The sequence below is a fragment of the Agrilus planipennis genome, unplaced genomic scaffold (genome assembly GCF_000699045.2).
Source record: "Agrilus planipennis isolate EAB-ADULT unplaced genomic scaffold, Apla_2.0 scaffold368, whole genome shotgun sequence".
In the NCBI taxonomy this organism is placed as follows: domain Eukaryota; kingdom Metazoa; phylum Arthropoda; class Insecta; order Coleoptera; family Buprestidae; genus Agrilus; species Agrilus planipennis.
In genome coordinates, this window is record NW_020439091.1 from 47,403 (window position 1) to 61,139 (window position 13,737).

At 35.1% G+C, this 13,737-nt stretch overlaps 1 protein-coding gene across 5 annotated transcripts in view; it reads left to right on the forward strand.

The window, feature by feature from the left end:
• LOC108742767 (kazrin) overlaps nucleotides 1-13,737 on the forward strand; it is a 129,343-nt gene that overhangs the window by 47,358 nt on the left and 68,248 nt on the right. For all 5 annotated transcript variants that reach the window (XM_018478079.1, XM_018478080.1, XM_018478082.1 and 2 more), the window contains 2 exons: nucleotides 7,524-7,863; nucleotides 9,856-9,940. In XM_018478079.1, coding sequence (XP_018333581.1) covers nucleotides 7,524-7,863; nucleotides 9,856-9,940 — 425 coding nt within the window. The remainder of the gene's footprint in view (nucleotides 1-7,523; nucleotides 7,864-9,855; nucleotides 9,941-13,737) is intronic.

The window sequence follows — 13,737 nt, forward strand, 5'->3', positions numbered from 1 at the left end:
TATATTAGTGATATGATGTTAGAAACAATTTTTAGTTGTAATTGGTATAGTGTAGAGACAATTTTCTTCTGAATTTCGTATAAACAAACCTTTTCCAACTAAAAGCAGTACTACAGGAGTTTAACTGTTAACGCCAACTGCCAAAATGAACTCTTAAGTGTAATCTAAAAGTGTTTATTTTCAATAAAAACCAAACTTCTGATAAAACGTACTATTATTGTATATTATTAGTTCACCTTCTATTACTAATGATTAGCTATTGGCGTTCTTATCACTACTCCAGTTAAATTGTGTACATTTTCAAATTTCTAATATATCATCAGATACTAATTACTACTCTTGGAATGTAAATAATCCGTACATTGCAATACAATAACATAAATGATAACACACACCAACTTCCATTTAATGATAATTTAATTTAATAATTATTATATTGTTTATTTTATTATTTAATAGTAACATGATAATAACCTCTTTACTATAACGATGTTATTTTCTTACGGCGAAAAATGCCGAACTACTGCCGAAATTGTTACGATAGGCTTAAGCAATGCTTAAGTCAGGAACATCCTGTGCTTAAAGTTAAGCATCTGTTTCGATTCTTAAGCGCGACTTAACTTGCGGTGCAAACCAATTCCGTCTTTTAAGAACTACTTAAAGCTAAGTAGTACTTATTTACGTCGGTGCAAACGGGCATCATTATTGACTGACCGTTCTACCCTGCGGCAAGATCTTATGACGCACCATGCTTCTGCAATCGAAGAAAACCATAAGCAAAACCTTCACATTCGACCTAACTTGACGTGCTTTCTTCGATCTTGGCTCGTAAAGCAACTTTCATTGAGATGATTGAGCTTAAACCCATAATTCGTCACCAATTATGACCCTCTGCAGCAAATTTGGATCGTCGCGAACAGAGTCCAACAATTCCTTAGCAATATTAATGCGATGCTTTTTTTGGTCGAAACTGAGCAATTTTGGTATGAATTTCGCGGCGACCCGTCTCATGCCCAAATCATTGTTAAAAATCGAATGACAGGAGTCAGTCAGTATGTTTAGGTTCTCAGCAACTTCTCTAACGGTGCAATATTAATTTAAAATCATTTTTTCGATTTTTTATTTACCCACTACAAACTACCTCAAATTAATGAGGGAATAATTGTTACTGTTGTCACACCCCCGCCGGGAATCGAACCCGGGACCTTTGGCTTTACGCACCAATGTTCTGACCACTAAACTACGAGAGGTGACAACAGCAACCACGACCAACCGACCTACAAGGTTAACGATCCGTCGATTTTTTTTAACTTAATTATATATATATATATATTAAATATATGAAATCCTATGACATTGTTAGTTATTTGATGACTAGTAAATGATTTCAAATTAATATTACATATTAATCCACCAGTAACTAACAATGTCGTAGGATTTCATATATTCTCTAACGGTGATTCGACGATTGGCCAATACTATTTACTTCACTTCATCAATGTTTTTGTCTACTGTTGACGTTTTCGGGCGTCTAGCACGCTCTTCCTCATTGCCAATCCTGCACCTAACGATTTACTGAATCTTTTCAAAAATGTTTAAAAGATGCTAAAATGGAAGCGCTGCTTCTGAGCATCAGAAATACGATTTAATGTTAAATTAGTATTAATTAAGTCGTTGGTTTCTCTATCTAACACTTGCAAGGTAAGATTTACGCACAATAAAATAAAATCACATTTCATCTAAGTAACTACTTCATAAAAAATTGTTTCAGTTTAAGCACTAACAACAAAAAGATTGATTATATGGTAAAATGAAATGATAGTTTTGGTTTCTCTCTTTTTCCCTTCCTCCTGTCGACTACGACTGCTGAAACAATTTGAATAGTGCATGATTTTCTTCGTTATTAACGTTCTTTTTGTACGTTTGATTTCACATCATTTGTTATTTGTAAGTTTTAACATTTAATAAAATTTAATTTTTTATTGTTACGTGTGGGGTATTTTTAACATTTTCTATTACATATAACACGTGTGTGTGGGTGTATATCTACATATATAACATCTATGGTGTTGACGAGAATATAAACCCTTTTCATTCTTTGAATTCTCATTCAAATATGCAATGATAAAGGCACTACTTGCTATTAACGATTAATAATTAGTAAGACAACTAATAAGAAAGCTCTTGGTTCGTTTATATATTTTTGTAAGTGTATTTACAATAAATTTCACCTAACTGTTAATATCGGGCATTATTTAGATAACGCCAGTCGTGAATGCTTTTGTTTCCGATCAACTGTTAGTTACTTCATAGTTCAAAGTAGAAAATCAATATATTTATTAACATATTTTATATTATAAGTATTAATTTGGGTTTACGGTTTTTCTAAAACGCACTCGGAGCAGCTGCGTATAAGGTCGGTAGGCCACATAGCCGATCAAACTGAAGTCAGAACCTTGGAACGACCACAGTAAGACGGTAGGGCGAAAAAAAAACTTTTGGGTGTTTCATAAATTCTGGTGGGCGGGCAGTCCCTCCGGACTACACGGAAGGTAGGGCGGAAGGCCCTCTTCAGCCTCCTTCCAAGAATCGTGGGAATGAGTGGGTGGTGGTTCGGGCGAGAAAGATGAGACGGACGAAATGAAGACAGAAGAGAATGAGAGATTATCTTTGAAATATTATGCCCCAGCATTTGCCTAAATGATCCAAGGAAACCATAGACCAAGGCAGACGAACGCGGAATCGAACCGGGGTGCTCCCAAATGCTAAGCAATAGTCTAAACCTCTAGGTCATGCCGCTATGTCCGTAGGGCGATGCAGATGGGGCAAATATATGTAAATAAGTGTAGTAATATCTACTATCACGACGGGGCGACGTGGTCTAGAGGTTTAGTATTTGGGAAAACGCCGATTCGATTCCAGGTCCATCTGCCGTGATTCAAATTCTATGGTTTCCGTGGATCACTTAGGCAAATCATCATAAGGTCGTTAGTCCTAAGAGTGGTTGAACCTCCACTCTTTCCTATCCTGAGCTAATATTCGCATTTCACTTAGGCAAATGCTGAAGTAACAATATTCTACACATAATTTGCCACTCTTTTCGGTCTTCATTTCACCCGTCTCGTTTATCTCACCCGAACCATCTACAATTCCTGTGAGGGTCTTCCGCCCTTCACTCCGGCGTAATCTAGAGGGTCTGCCCACATAAAAACATTAGTAGCTGATGAGTATGAAATACCAAATAGGAGATCAACTGTCACAACGCAATCCGATACAAGTCGGCCGACGCATACCGCATACGCGACCGACTTATGGCGGTTGCGGCAAGACGCTGTAAGCACGATAAGGCCACTTTCACACAGTGCGATAACGACACGATTTATTTCACACTAATGCGATCCGATATTAAAATCGTTGCAGTAAAAAATGTCACAAACATATTCTGATTTGTATTAACAAATCGTGCGATAAAAATACTACAAGACACGTATATTCAATGTAACCAAATGTATGCTTTCAAAAATATCGTGTGTCGTGTCAACTTGTCCATGATTGCCAAAACTCATTTCCGCTGCACGTGTATGATATGCTAGTAGTGCTAACCGCGACTTGTAGCCATTAATATGTCTTTCTTAAGGAAAAAAAACGTTCAATTACGAAATGGTCGATTTAATATAATTACAGTTTTTCGTTGAATCTTCAAGTACAGCGCCCTCTTCGGATGAATAAGTGTGTTTATTGTGCGTCACTTAATTTATACGGAATGAGAACGTTCAATCACCCTCCAAACCGCCGGATCAAAAGTTTGATCGGCTTCGTAGACAACCGGCCTTATAATAATTGAAAATGGAAAACTGTAATACAGAAGCCCAAAATCAATCACATCTCTAGTATAACTGAAAGTAATTGCATTATGGATATTTCGCCTTCTTAGGGTATCTTCAAGAAAACAATACTTATTAGTTTAATTATTCAGATTTACGGTATTCAAAAACTATTTGTAAAAGTGGAGGACGAGGGTAAGAATATCATATCTGGGTCTAACAGTGGGCTTGTATTGACAAATGGTTAAGTATTTAACTATACTTCATTTACTTTCTCTAGCGATGTGCCCCTTCCAATGTCTTGGATGCGAGCTGGGAAAATCGTAGATAGGGAGAGAAAAGCTCAGTATACTCTCGACTCTTGTTCATTAAACATGCTTTTTCATACAGTACCTGCCAAAATTTTTGTAATCATGAATAGTAGTGCGAGTCGAAAACAAGCGTTAAAGCTTTTAATATGTCTTCAAATATAAATAAACATCTCGTTGATATTTTCAATAGTAAATGGTACCAATAACAGCACATTTAAGCAATGCAATTTTAGTGGATAAAATGATCAAATTTTTCCGTGCAGTACTGTACGGATTATACGCTCCTCACCGGTTAAGAGTTTGGCCGAGAATTGTCTCCTTTCTTTTCTGGTCTAGTGCTGTTCTTTTCTACTTTGCGCCGGTCAAACTGAAGGTCACATCGCTACAGAAAGTAAACGAAGTATATGTAAACGTATTTCATATGCAAAATGCAGCAAATAAATGCTAATTATTGTCAAAATTTGTTTTTATACATATTATTAATAATGAGTATAGATTATTAGATAAAATTTTCTATAATTACTGTACATTGCCCTAATTAATTCAATTACCACTGAAAATTTCATAAAAAATAATTTCTTAGATTTCATTTAGGCATAAATTCTATTAATACACAGTAAAATAATTAAACTTTTGATGTTTTCCCTTGATATACCCCAAGTCTGTGCCTAGGCCTGTAGGCATTATTTTCCTCCTATTTTATTTGTTGCTGATATGCTAACAATGGAAGCAATCCTAGGCTTACCCGGGTTAGCAAAGATCTTTGGGAAAAGTCCGCGTTATGCATCACTTAGTCAATCTCCAAAACCACTTTGTAAGGAAAAAATTTTAAACTTTACTGTTTCTTTAAAAATCGCTTTAGAGTTTATTGGAACCAATTTTTGGTTTGTCTGTCTAGCAGACTGTTAGAAATTATAATATGTTAGCAAAAAGAGAACCTACATTGGTCGAGTTTTGTCTTCTGTACGCAATATATTTTGTAAGTTTTGCTAACAAACGTTTTGCTGGTAAAATTACTTCATCAACTTGTACAAACACTGCATGAGGTATTCTAGAATTTACTTCAGAAATCGCCTCAGGCAACTTTATAATTAAGGCAGTTCTTTCCAACATTTTGAACAACTCTAAACAATTTACTGAAACATACACGACTGTTGAGAACTAACTCTTATTATAAACTCACAACCACTAACCGTCATCAAAGCTAATTACAAGCACTACATACATATGTAATTTTGCATAAAGCCACTAAGTACATTTGTTACAGCCATTGATCATATTTTGCAAAACTTAGCTATACAAAGTGTACCAGCAGTAAGTGCCGATCTTTGGAAGATGTAAACTAAATACAATAAACAATCGCAAGTAGAGTTCAGCAACGTTATTAAGAACAAAAAAGTTTAATAAGATCACTAGAATTTACAATATAAAATCGGTCCTGTGCGTGAATTGGTAGCATGTGTCATCCGAATAGCGTAGTGCTAAAAATACACTACAACTACATGGACGGAGAATGTAAACATTGCCGATTTTCGTACGTTTAAGGTAAACATAAGTGATTTACTACTACACTTAATGTAATGTAATGTAATGTAATAAAATAAGTACATTACAGACAGCACTATCTAATGTACGAACTCTAAAAAAAAAATGTTAGTTATGTATTTATTAGTCGGTAAATGAGCATCATAATTTTACAAAGGCAAATTTTCGAGGCAAGTAACCTTTTAAGGGGTGGTTGCAAGTAAACGTGCCACACTATACAGAAAACATTTACCGAAAGCAGTTCTTGAATCGAGAAGGATGTGTACGACATTCGAATTTGCGTTCCTCCAATAGTAATTATTGTGAATTCAATCCCGCGTGACGCAAATGTGCCTGTACTGAAAAAACTAAATGTGTGCTGGGACACACAGTAGATGTGAAACTTCAACGGACAAGTGGAAAAACAAATAGCAACGAACAAGTAGAAAAACGAATCACAACAAAATTTATACTTTAAGTTTTACGGGCAGATTATTAATGTACTTGTCCAATTTGAAAACTTGCTCGTAAAACATCAAGTGAAAATTTTGTTGCGATTCGTTTTTCCACTTATCCGTTGAAGTTTCACTTCTGCTATGTCTCCCAGTACACATTTCATTTTCACAGGTTTACTGCGAATTATGATTTGGTTTTTACACAGACCGCAAATCGAGGCAATGATACCCAGCCACGTGGAGGACAGAGGTAAGAAAACAACAGCTGAGCACAGCACACGCCGCTAGGACTCTAGCGGGCTCCTCTCTCCTCGCGCGGCTACACATTATATTCATTTAATACAGCCGTCGCCCTCTCTCCGCCGCCACCAGTCTTTCTCTGCCTCAGGCACTGCCGTCTCTCGTCACGCGATATACCGTCTGCCCCCTCCACGCGGCTGTAACACTTTTTCGTGACAAATAATCGTAATACCCCGACAGAAATTCTCTCGTAGCTGCACTCGCTGCAAATGATAAGGATGCAGCAACTGTTCCTTTAAAATTTGCCACACTGTAATACGAGAGAAAACAATGTTCTCTGCTATTTCGCGTGTACTATTTTGGGGATTGTCTTCTTTGAGATCGAGGCTTTCGTTCCTACAGCGGCAATATGGTTCAAACCCATAAATACGTATCATGTCACATTATTGTAACAACAACTGTTCTACAGCGACTAACCTGCAGGAATGATTATTGTTTATTGCTGAATTACTTTATTGAACTGCACATCGATTGTCTCATACAAGGTTTAAGTACTAGAAGTCGGCTGGTAACATAAACACCTTGAATCACACTTAATCTAATTTAACAAATAAAAAATACATAAGTAAAAAAATACAAAACAAGTACTACACTAATGCTAGTAGTCACCAGGCTATTGAATGCAGCGTTGGGGGCCGTATTTTTTTAACAGTGCCGAAATCGAATTTACCTGTACTTTCAGCTACATTTTTCTCGAAAATGGTGAACTTTAAGACATACAAACATTACTTAATATTCATGTTTTAGCTCTCTATCACCTTCTGCAAGCTCAGCACTTATTACTGTTACACCTTTATATATATGCACTTTCTTAGACACTTTGGTTTAAACTGCTATAACGTCAAAAGTTTACATTCCTGTAATTTCCCGATTTTTTATGAGTTAGGTTACAACATTATACATCTGATAGTAACTTCATGTGATGCATAACGCAGATGAATAGAAATACTTAAAACAATACATGTGTGTATTGTATATCACATTCAGCATCTAATTCGCCAACATTCCTAACCATTAACTAATCTTCAGTAGGAACAAATAAACTTTAATTTCTTGTCAAAATTTAAACCAACTAGACCGAATTAAATGTAGCCTTCGTATTCCACTAGGCCCGGCGTCAGTTAGCCTCAAGTGGTTGTGTATCGGATCAAGAGTCTTTAGTTTCACTGCCACGACACAGTGCCAACGGTGGTGCCGTAACTCCTGGTTCCGGCGGCATTTTGTCAGGACATCAAAGTTTGGGTTTACTTCCTGGCGACCGGGGCAGTTGCAGCGCCGATTCGGGAGTGAGGGTCAGTTCGGACAGAGAAAGCGGAGCTACATCGGTCGGTGGTAATCTTTCGGATTCAACAACGGAAGGAACTCCAACTATTACGGTCGAAGGGAGAAACATGGATCCGGATTCAACTTCTCTAGTCTCCTCCATTCCACCACCGCATATGTATCAGTGTAAGTATTTTAATTATTTATTCAGTTTACGTACGTTGTGGTTATTTCGGGTTTTTTAGTTACATTTTCCGTTTTAATTAATGAAATATTTCATAGAATCCACAGCATTTATTCCGTATTACGAAACATATCTACTATAGGAAATTCATTTAGGACACTTTGCTCGAAATATATGAAAATGTCCTAGTTCAGTGTCAGAACCCAGTTCCAGCCTTCAAACGTCCTCGAACATTTCAGAACTTTCTGAATTCATCCGGTCCAGTTCACTGTAGAACGTTAAAATTGAGGTCAATTCTAAATATTCGACAACATTCTAGCTAAAGACCTTTCTAGAAGCATTAAAGAACACACCCCAAATTGTATAAATCGTGAACATTAGGGTGGTCGTTAAAAATTAAATTCATACACTTTTTTGTGACAAAAATAATCGTAATACCCTGTTTATATAGAAGTTTCACTTCAAAAATTAGGGTATGCAGCACTTTTTTTCAAAACCACCGACAGAAATTCTCTCGTAGCTGCACTCGCTGCAAATGATAAGGATGCAGCAACTGTTCCTTTAAAATTTGCCACACTGTAATACGAGAGAAAACAATGTTCTATGCTATTTCGCGTGTACTATTTTGGGGATTGTCTTCTTTGAAATCGAGGCTTTCATTCCTAATTGAAAATCATTTACCCATGTCAAAATATCAAGGAAATATCTGAAATTCAAGATATTTTAAGAGAATTGTTCATATTTCAAAAAAAATAATTAATATTACGAAAGCTTTTACTTAATATCTATGGATAATGTATACATATACAACATTAACTTCTTAAATTAATGAAAAATACCCATAACACACAATTCAAAGTTTCGGTACTTAGGTTTCAAACAAGGGAGTATACTTATGGCAATGTACCTACAATATAAAAGAATATTAAAAACACGCAATTTCATCATGTGCTCTTATGAGCTTTATGAATTTATCAAATGCTTCAAAGCATGACAACGACTACGTTTTATTTTTTAAACAAAAAAAAATTATATCAGTCGATGGTGATATACGTTCTGCCATAACTAGACATCATACAGGGTGTCGCATTTAAAACTTTGAACTTGGAAAATTTTCAATAGCAAACAGGCCAACTTTTCCTTCAAAGGGGACATATTTTAATTGAAAATTAATGGATGTAAGGTTACCCATCTAAAGGGGTTGGAAACCCCTTTAATAACCTTAAATGACGCGGGGGGTCAGATGACACATTATTTTAAAGATATTTCAAGTCTCTTTGCAAACATACTGGCGTTTCTTTGTGCTGCGCTATAATTAAATGTGGAAACCCTGTTGGAAATTTAGGCGGAACAAACAAGAAACAAAAATAATTATTAGTGATACGCTTATCAGATATCTTTTTAATTAAGAAGGTAATTGACATTGCCGGCCATTATGATTTATAATTGTAAGCGCATTCCCGAGATAAAAATGCTCAGTCTCTGAGAGTCTCTAAAAGCGAGACTAGAGTCTCCGTCTCTCATCGAGTCTCTCTGGTGTCGCTGAGAGAGACTGTCNTATAATTTTATCGAAAAATGAACTTCAATTGGCCGTCGGCACGTGTTCTTTTTATTAAAAATCAAAAAGCAAAATTTTTCCCGTAGTTTTTCGTCAAAAGGAAGGATTTTTTTGGGGGTCCGAAAGAATTTCATTTTTAACGACCACCCTAGTGAACATTGAAAAATTAGTTAATTACAGGCGATCGAACTTATTAAATTCCCCTTCAAAAACGTTCGCTAAAGTCAATCGTTCGTTATGAATATGTTCGTTTTATCCACAAGTATGAATAACACGTGTTTAAATGGAATGTAATTTTGTTCTTAAAATGTCGATTGTTATAACCCGTGTTCGTTATAACCGATTTCTACTGTAGCTATTTCAGTCGTTAACTTTCCAAAGAAAATATACTTATTATTATTTCCCCCTTAGTATTTCACCTTTTTTTCTGTTACAGCAATTTGTACGTCAAAAGACACGTCGCTTTCCCCGTTGAACGCAAAAAATTTTTCGCGTGCTTCGGAATCCAACGTATTATCAAGGTAAGAAAACTTTCAAAGTCTTTCAAAAAAAATAATTAATATTACGAAAGCTTTTACTTAATATCTATGGATAATGTATACATATACAACATTAACTTCTTAAATTAATGAAAAATACCCATAACACACAATTCAAAGTTTCGGTACTTAGGTTTCAAACAAGGGAGTATACTTATGGCAATGTACCTACAATATAAAAGAATATTAAAAACACGCAATTTCATCATGTGCTCTTATGAGCTTTATGAATTTATCAAATGCTTCAAAGCATGACAACGACTACGTTTTATTTTTTAAACAAAAAAAAATTATATCAGTCGATGGTGATATACGTTCTGCCATAACTAGACATCATACAGGGTGTCGCATTTAAAACTTTGAACTTGGAAAATTTTCAATAGCAAACAGGCCAACTTTTCCTTCAAAGGGGACATATTTTAATTGAAAATTAATGGATGTAAGGTTACCCATCTAAAGGGGTTGGAAACCCCTTTAATAACCTTAAATGACGCGGGGGGTCAGATGACACATTATTTTAAAGATATTTCAAGTCTCTTTGCAAACATACTGGCGTTTCTTTGTGCTGCGCTATAATTAAATGTGGAAACCCTGTTGGAAATTTAGGCGGAACAAACAAGAAACAAAAATAATTATTAGTGATACGCTTATCAGATATCTTTTTAATTAAGAAGGTAATTGACATTGCCGGCCATTATGATTTATAATTGTAAGCGCATTCCCGAGATAAAAATGCTCAGTCTCTGAGAGTCTCTAAAAGCGAGACTAGAGTCTCCGTCTCTCATCGAGTCTCTCTGGTGTCGCTGAGAGAGACTGTCAAAAAAACTGTTTAGCGTCTCTGAACGAGAGACTCGAGTCGCNTTACATATTAATCCACCAGTAACTAACAATGTCGTAGGATTTCATATATTCTCTAACGGTGATTCGACGATTGGCCAATACTATTTACTTCACTTCATCAATGTTTTTGTCTACTGTTGACGTTTTCGGGCGTCTAGCACGCTCTTCCTCATTGCCAATCCTGCACCTAACGATTTACTGAATCTTTTCAAAAATGTTTAAAAGATGCTAAAATGGAAGCGCTGCTTCTGAGCATCAGAAATACGATTTAATGTTAAATTAGTATTAATTAAGTCGTTGGTTTCTCTATCTAACACTTGCAAGGTAAGATTTACGCACAATAAAATAAAATCACATTTCATCTAAGTAACTACTTCATAAAAAATTGTTTCAGTTTAAGCACTAACAACAAAAAGATTGATTATATGGTAAAATGAAATGATAGTTTTGGTTTCTCTCTTTTTCCCTTCCTCCTGTCGACTACGACTGCTGAAACAATTTGAATAGTGCATGATTTTCTTCGTTATTAACGTTCTTTTTGTACGTTTGATTTCACATCATTTGTTATTTGTAAGTTTTAACATTTAATAAAATTTAATTTTTTATTGTTAACTAATATTGAAGCAAGTCATCCAACTAATAATGATTTATTTTAAAAATGATGACATGGTCCGAGAAACTGAGCGAACAGTTAGAAGTTTAAAGGATTATCAAGTATTTCATTTAGTGGAAGAGTAGATTGATTACGGATTTTAGGTTTAAAATCGTTTGGGATTATCAGGATTAACAGTTTTGGTTGATTTTGAAGTGTTTTTTTAAGGTTATATCCAAACCCTGGCGTATTGGAGTTAAACTGACCGCGTAGTTGAATTCAGCGACCCCGAAAATATACGATATACATAGTCAGACCCCCAGACCGAAATGTTTTTTTTACGTTTTTAATTAATTTTGAAGTATTTTTGAGGTTATGGCCAAACCTTGACGTGTTGAGCTTAAATTGACCTCGGATATGAATTCAGCTATCCCAAAAAATACATACATATACATAGTCAGATCCCCGGGCCAAAAATTTGCTTGCTTGATTAGGTTGTGTTGAGCATTGTTCGCATGACATTCAAAATCTATGTGTATTATAATGTATTTATTCCATTCATAACATACATCATTTTTTCAATTTCCCCAAACAGTAATCGGTAATAAAGGATGCATTGCCTACATACTTCAAATTATTTGAATGAATTAAATCCAAACGTAGCATTCGACTATGTGGAAATATGGATTATTTTTATATCCTGTTCTGTTTCATTTATTTTTAAAGCTGAATAGAAAACGTTCGTATATTCCATTAATATTAATTTGTTACTGACGATGAATGTATACAAAAATGGATGGCAGCTGTTTTTCTTTCAAATTACTGCCCATTCGTTTGTTTCGCTAACAAAGAGAGGAAAACACTTTTGATGTCCTCATCGATGAAAACAGCGCTGGGAGTAATCAATAATACGTTTTAGGAGGTGTGCCAATGTTGATGGTAACACGAAATTTAAAGTACAAGCACTTATCCTTATTAATTATTAATTTATATAACTCTGTAGCAAGTTACCTATTGCAAAATATATTATTTAATATCCAAATAGCGGCAGTATATCGCTAACTGCTGGATATTTTCTGTTACTGATGTATGCCCGATAGATGGCGATACACTGCCTTTAGATATTAAATTAAAGTGATCCCAGCCTTGATATTGATCTTGGTTTCACTTATTCGGTCTTGGTCTTGCTTAAATACTTCTAGTCTTCGTCTTGCTGATATAATCTTGGTCTTCGTCTTAGTTCTGCGTGTAAGGCCTTGGTCTTGCTCATTAAATCTGTTTTTTACGTTCGAAATATTCAAATTATTGATTCGAACTTTTTGTACAATTGTACCACATATATAACTCGAAGGACCATAGAAACGCCGAGTTGTAAATATAACGAATTTATTGTACAACTTACAACTACGACCTATTCTAATTTATTATAAATATTGATTTTTATTAATGTATTATGAAAATAACTAAACTCTAGTTACTCTCAGCGAGTCTACAAAAGAACTGTTCTATCAAACTTAAAATTTTGTACACTAGATTCCGAAATCGACAAATTATCCCTCCCAATAACGAGGTTATTGACGGTAATATCAATGCACAATATACTAAGCATGGGATAAACCCTCATTTGTGCTTCTGCGAATTTGCCTACGTGACCGTAGATTTCGGAAATATATTTAAGTCCAATAACAATATAATTTACACAAAAGGTATAATAAAATATGAAAATGTTTATGCCATAAAGTCCCTGCGTCGGCATATCACAAATAAGGTTCCTTAACAACAAAATCTGATACGTTACTTTTTAATAATTCTTCTGAGCATAATTTTTTCTGTTTACCGAGACATGCGAGCTTATCATGACATTTAAAGGAAATAGTGTCGGTAAAATGCGAGAGTTAGGCAACCTCAAAAACTTTCTTTCAACGCATAAATTAACTCTTCCTCCAACGCATTAGTCAGTAACATCAGTGAACGTTCTTCTAGGTTCTATTTTCAAACATTGTTAATGTTTCTTTTTTTTATAGTTAGTTTTCAAATCTTATAAAACAAATTAAAATGTTTCAAATACTCAAAATGTTTTGCTCCAAGAAACGAATAAATTAAAATTGCTTTAAATAGTTGAGGAAATACTACAAACGGCACAGTGAACGCCATCTGTAGCACGATGCTACATTTTAGGATTACGTATTTTTCAACAAGGTCTACTTGTGTGGATATCTACTTGCTGAAAACGAATCCTGGCGTAGCCAACCTCAACGTGATAGGCACGTTAGCTTAATCGAATAAAATAATTCGAAGTGGTCTGTATTCTGTCGAAACTGCCAGACGCGGATCGCGATTTCGATCT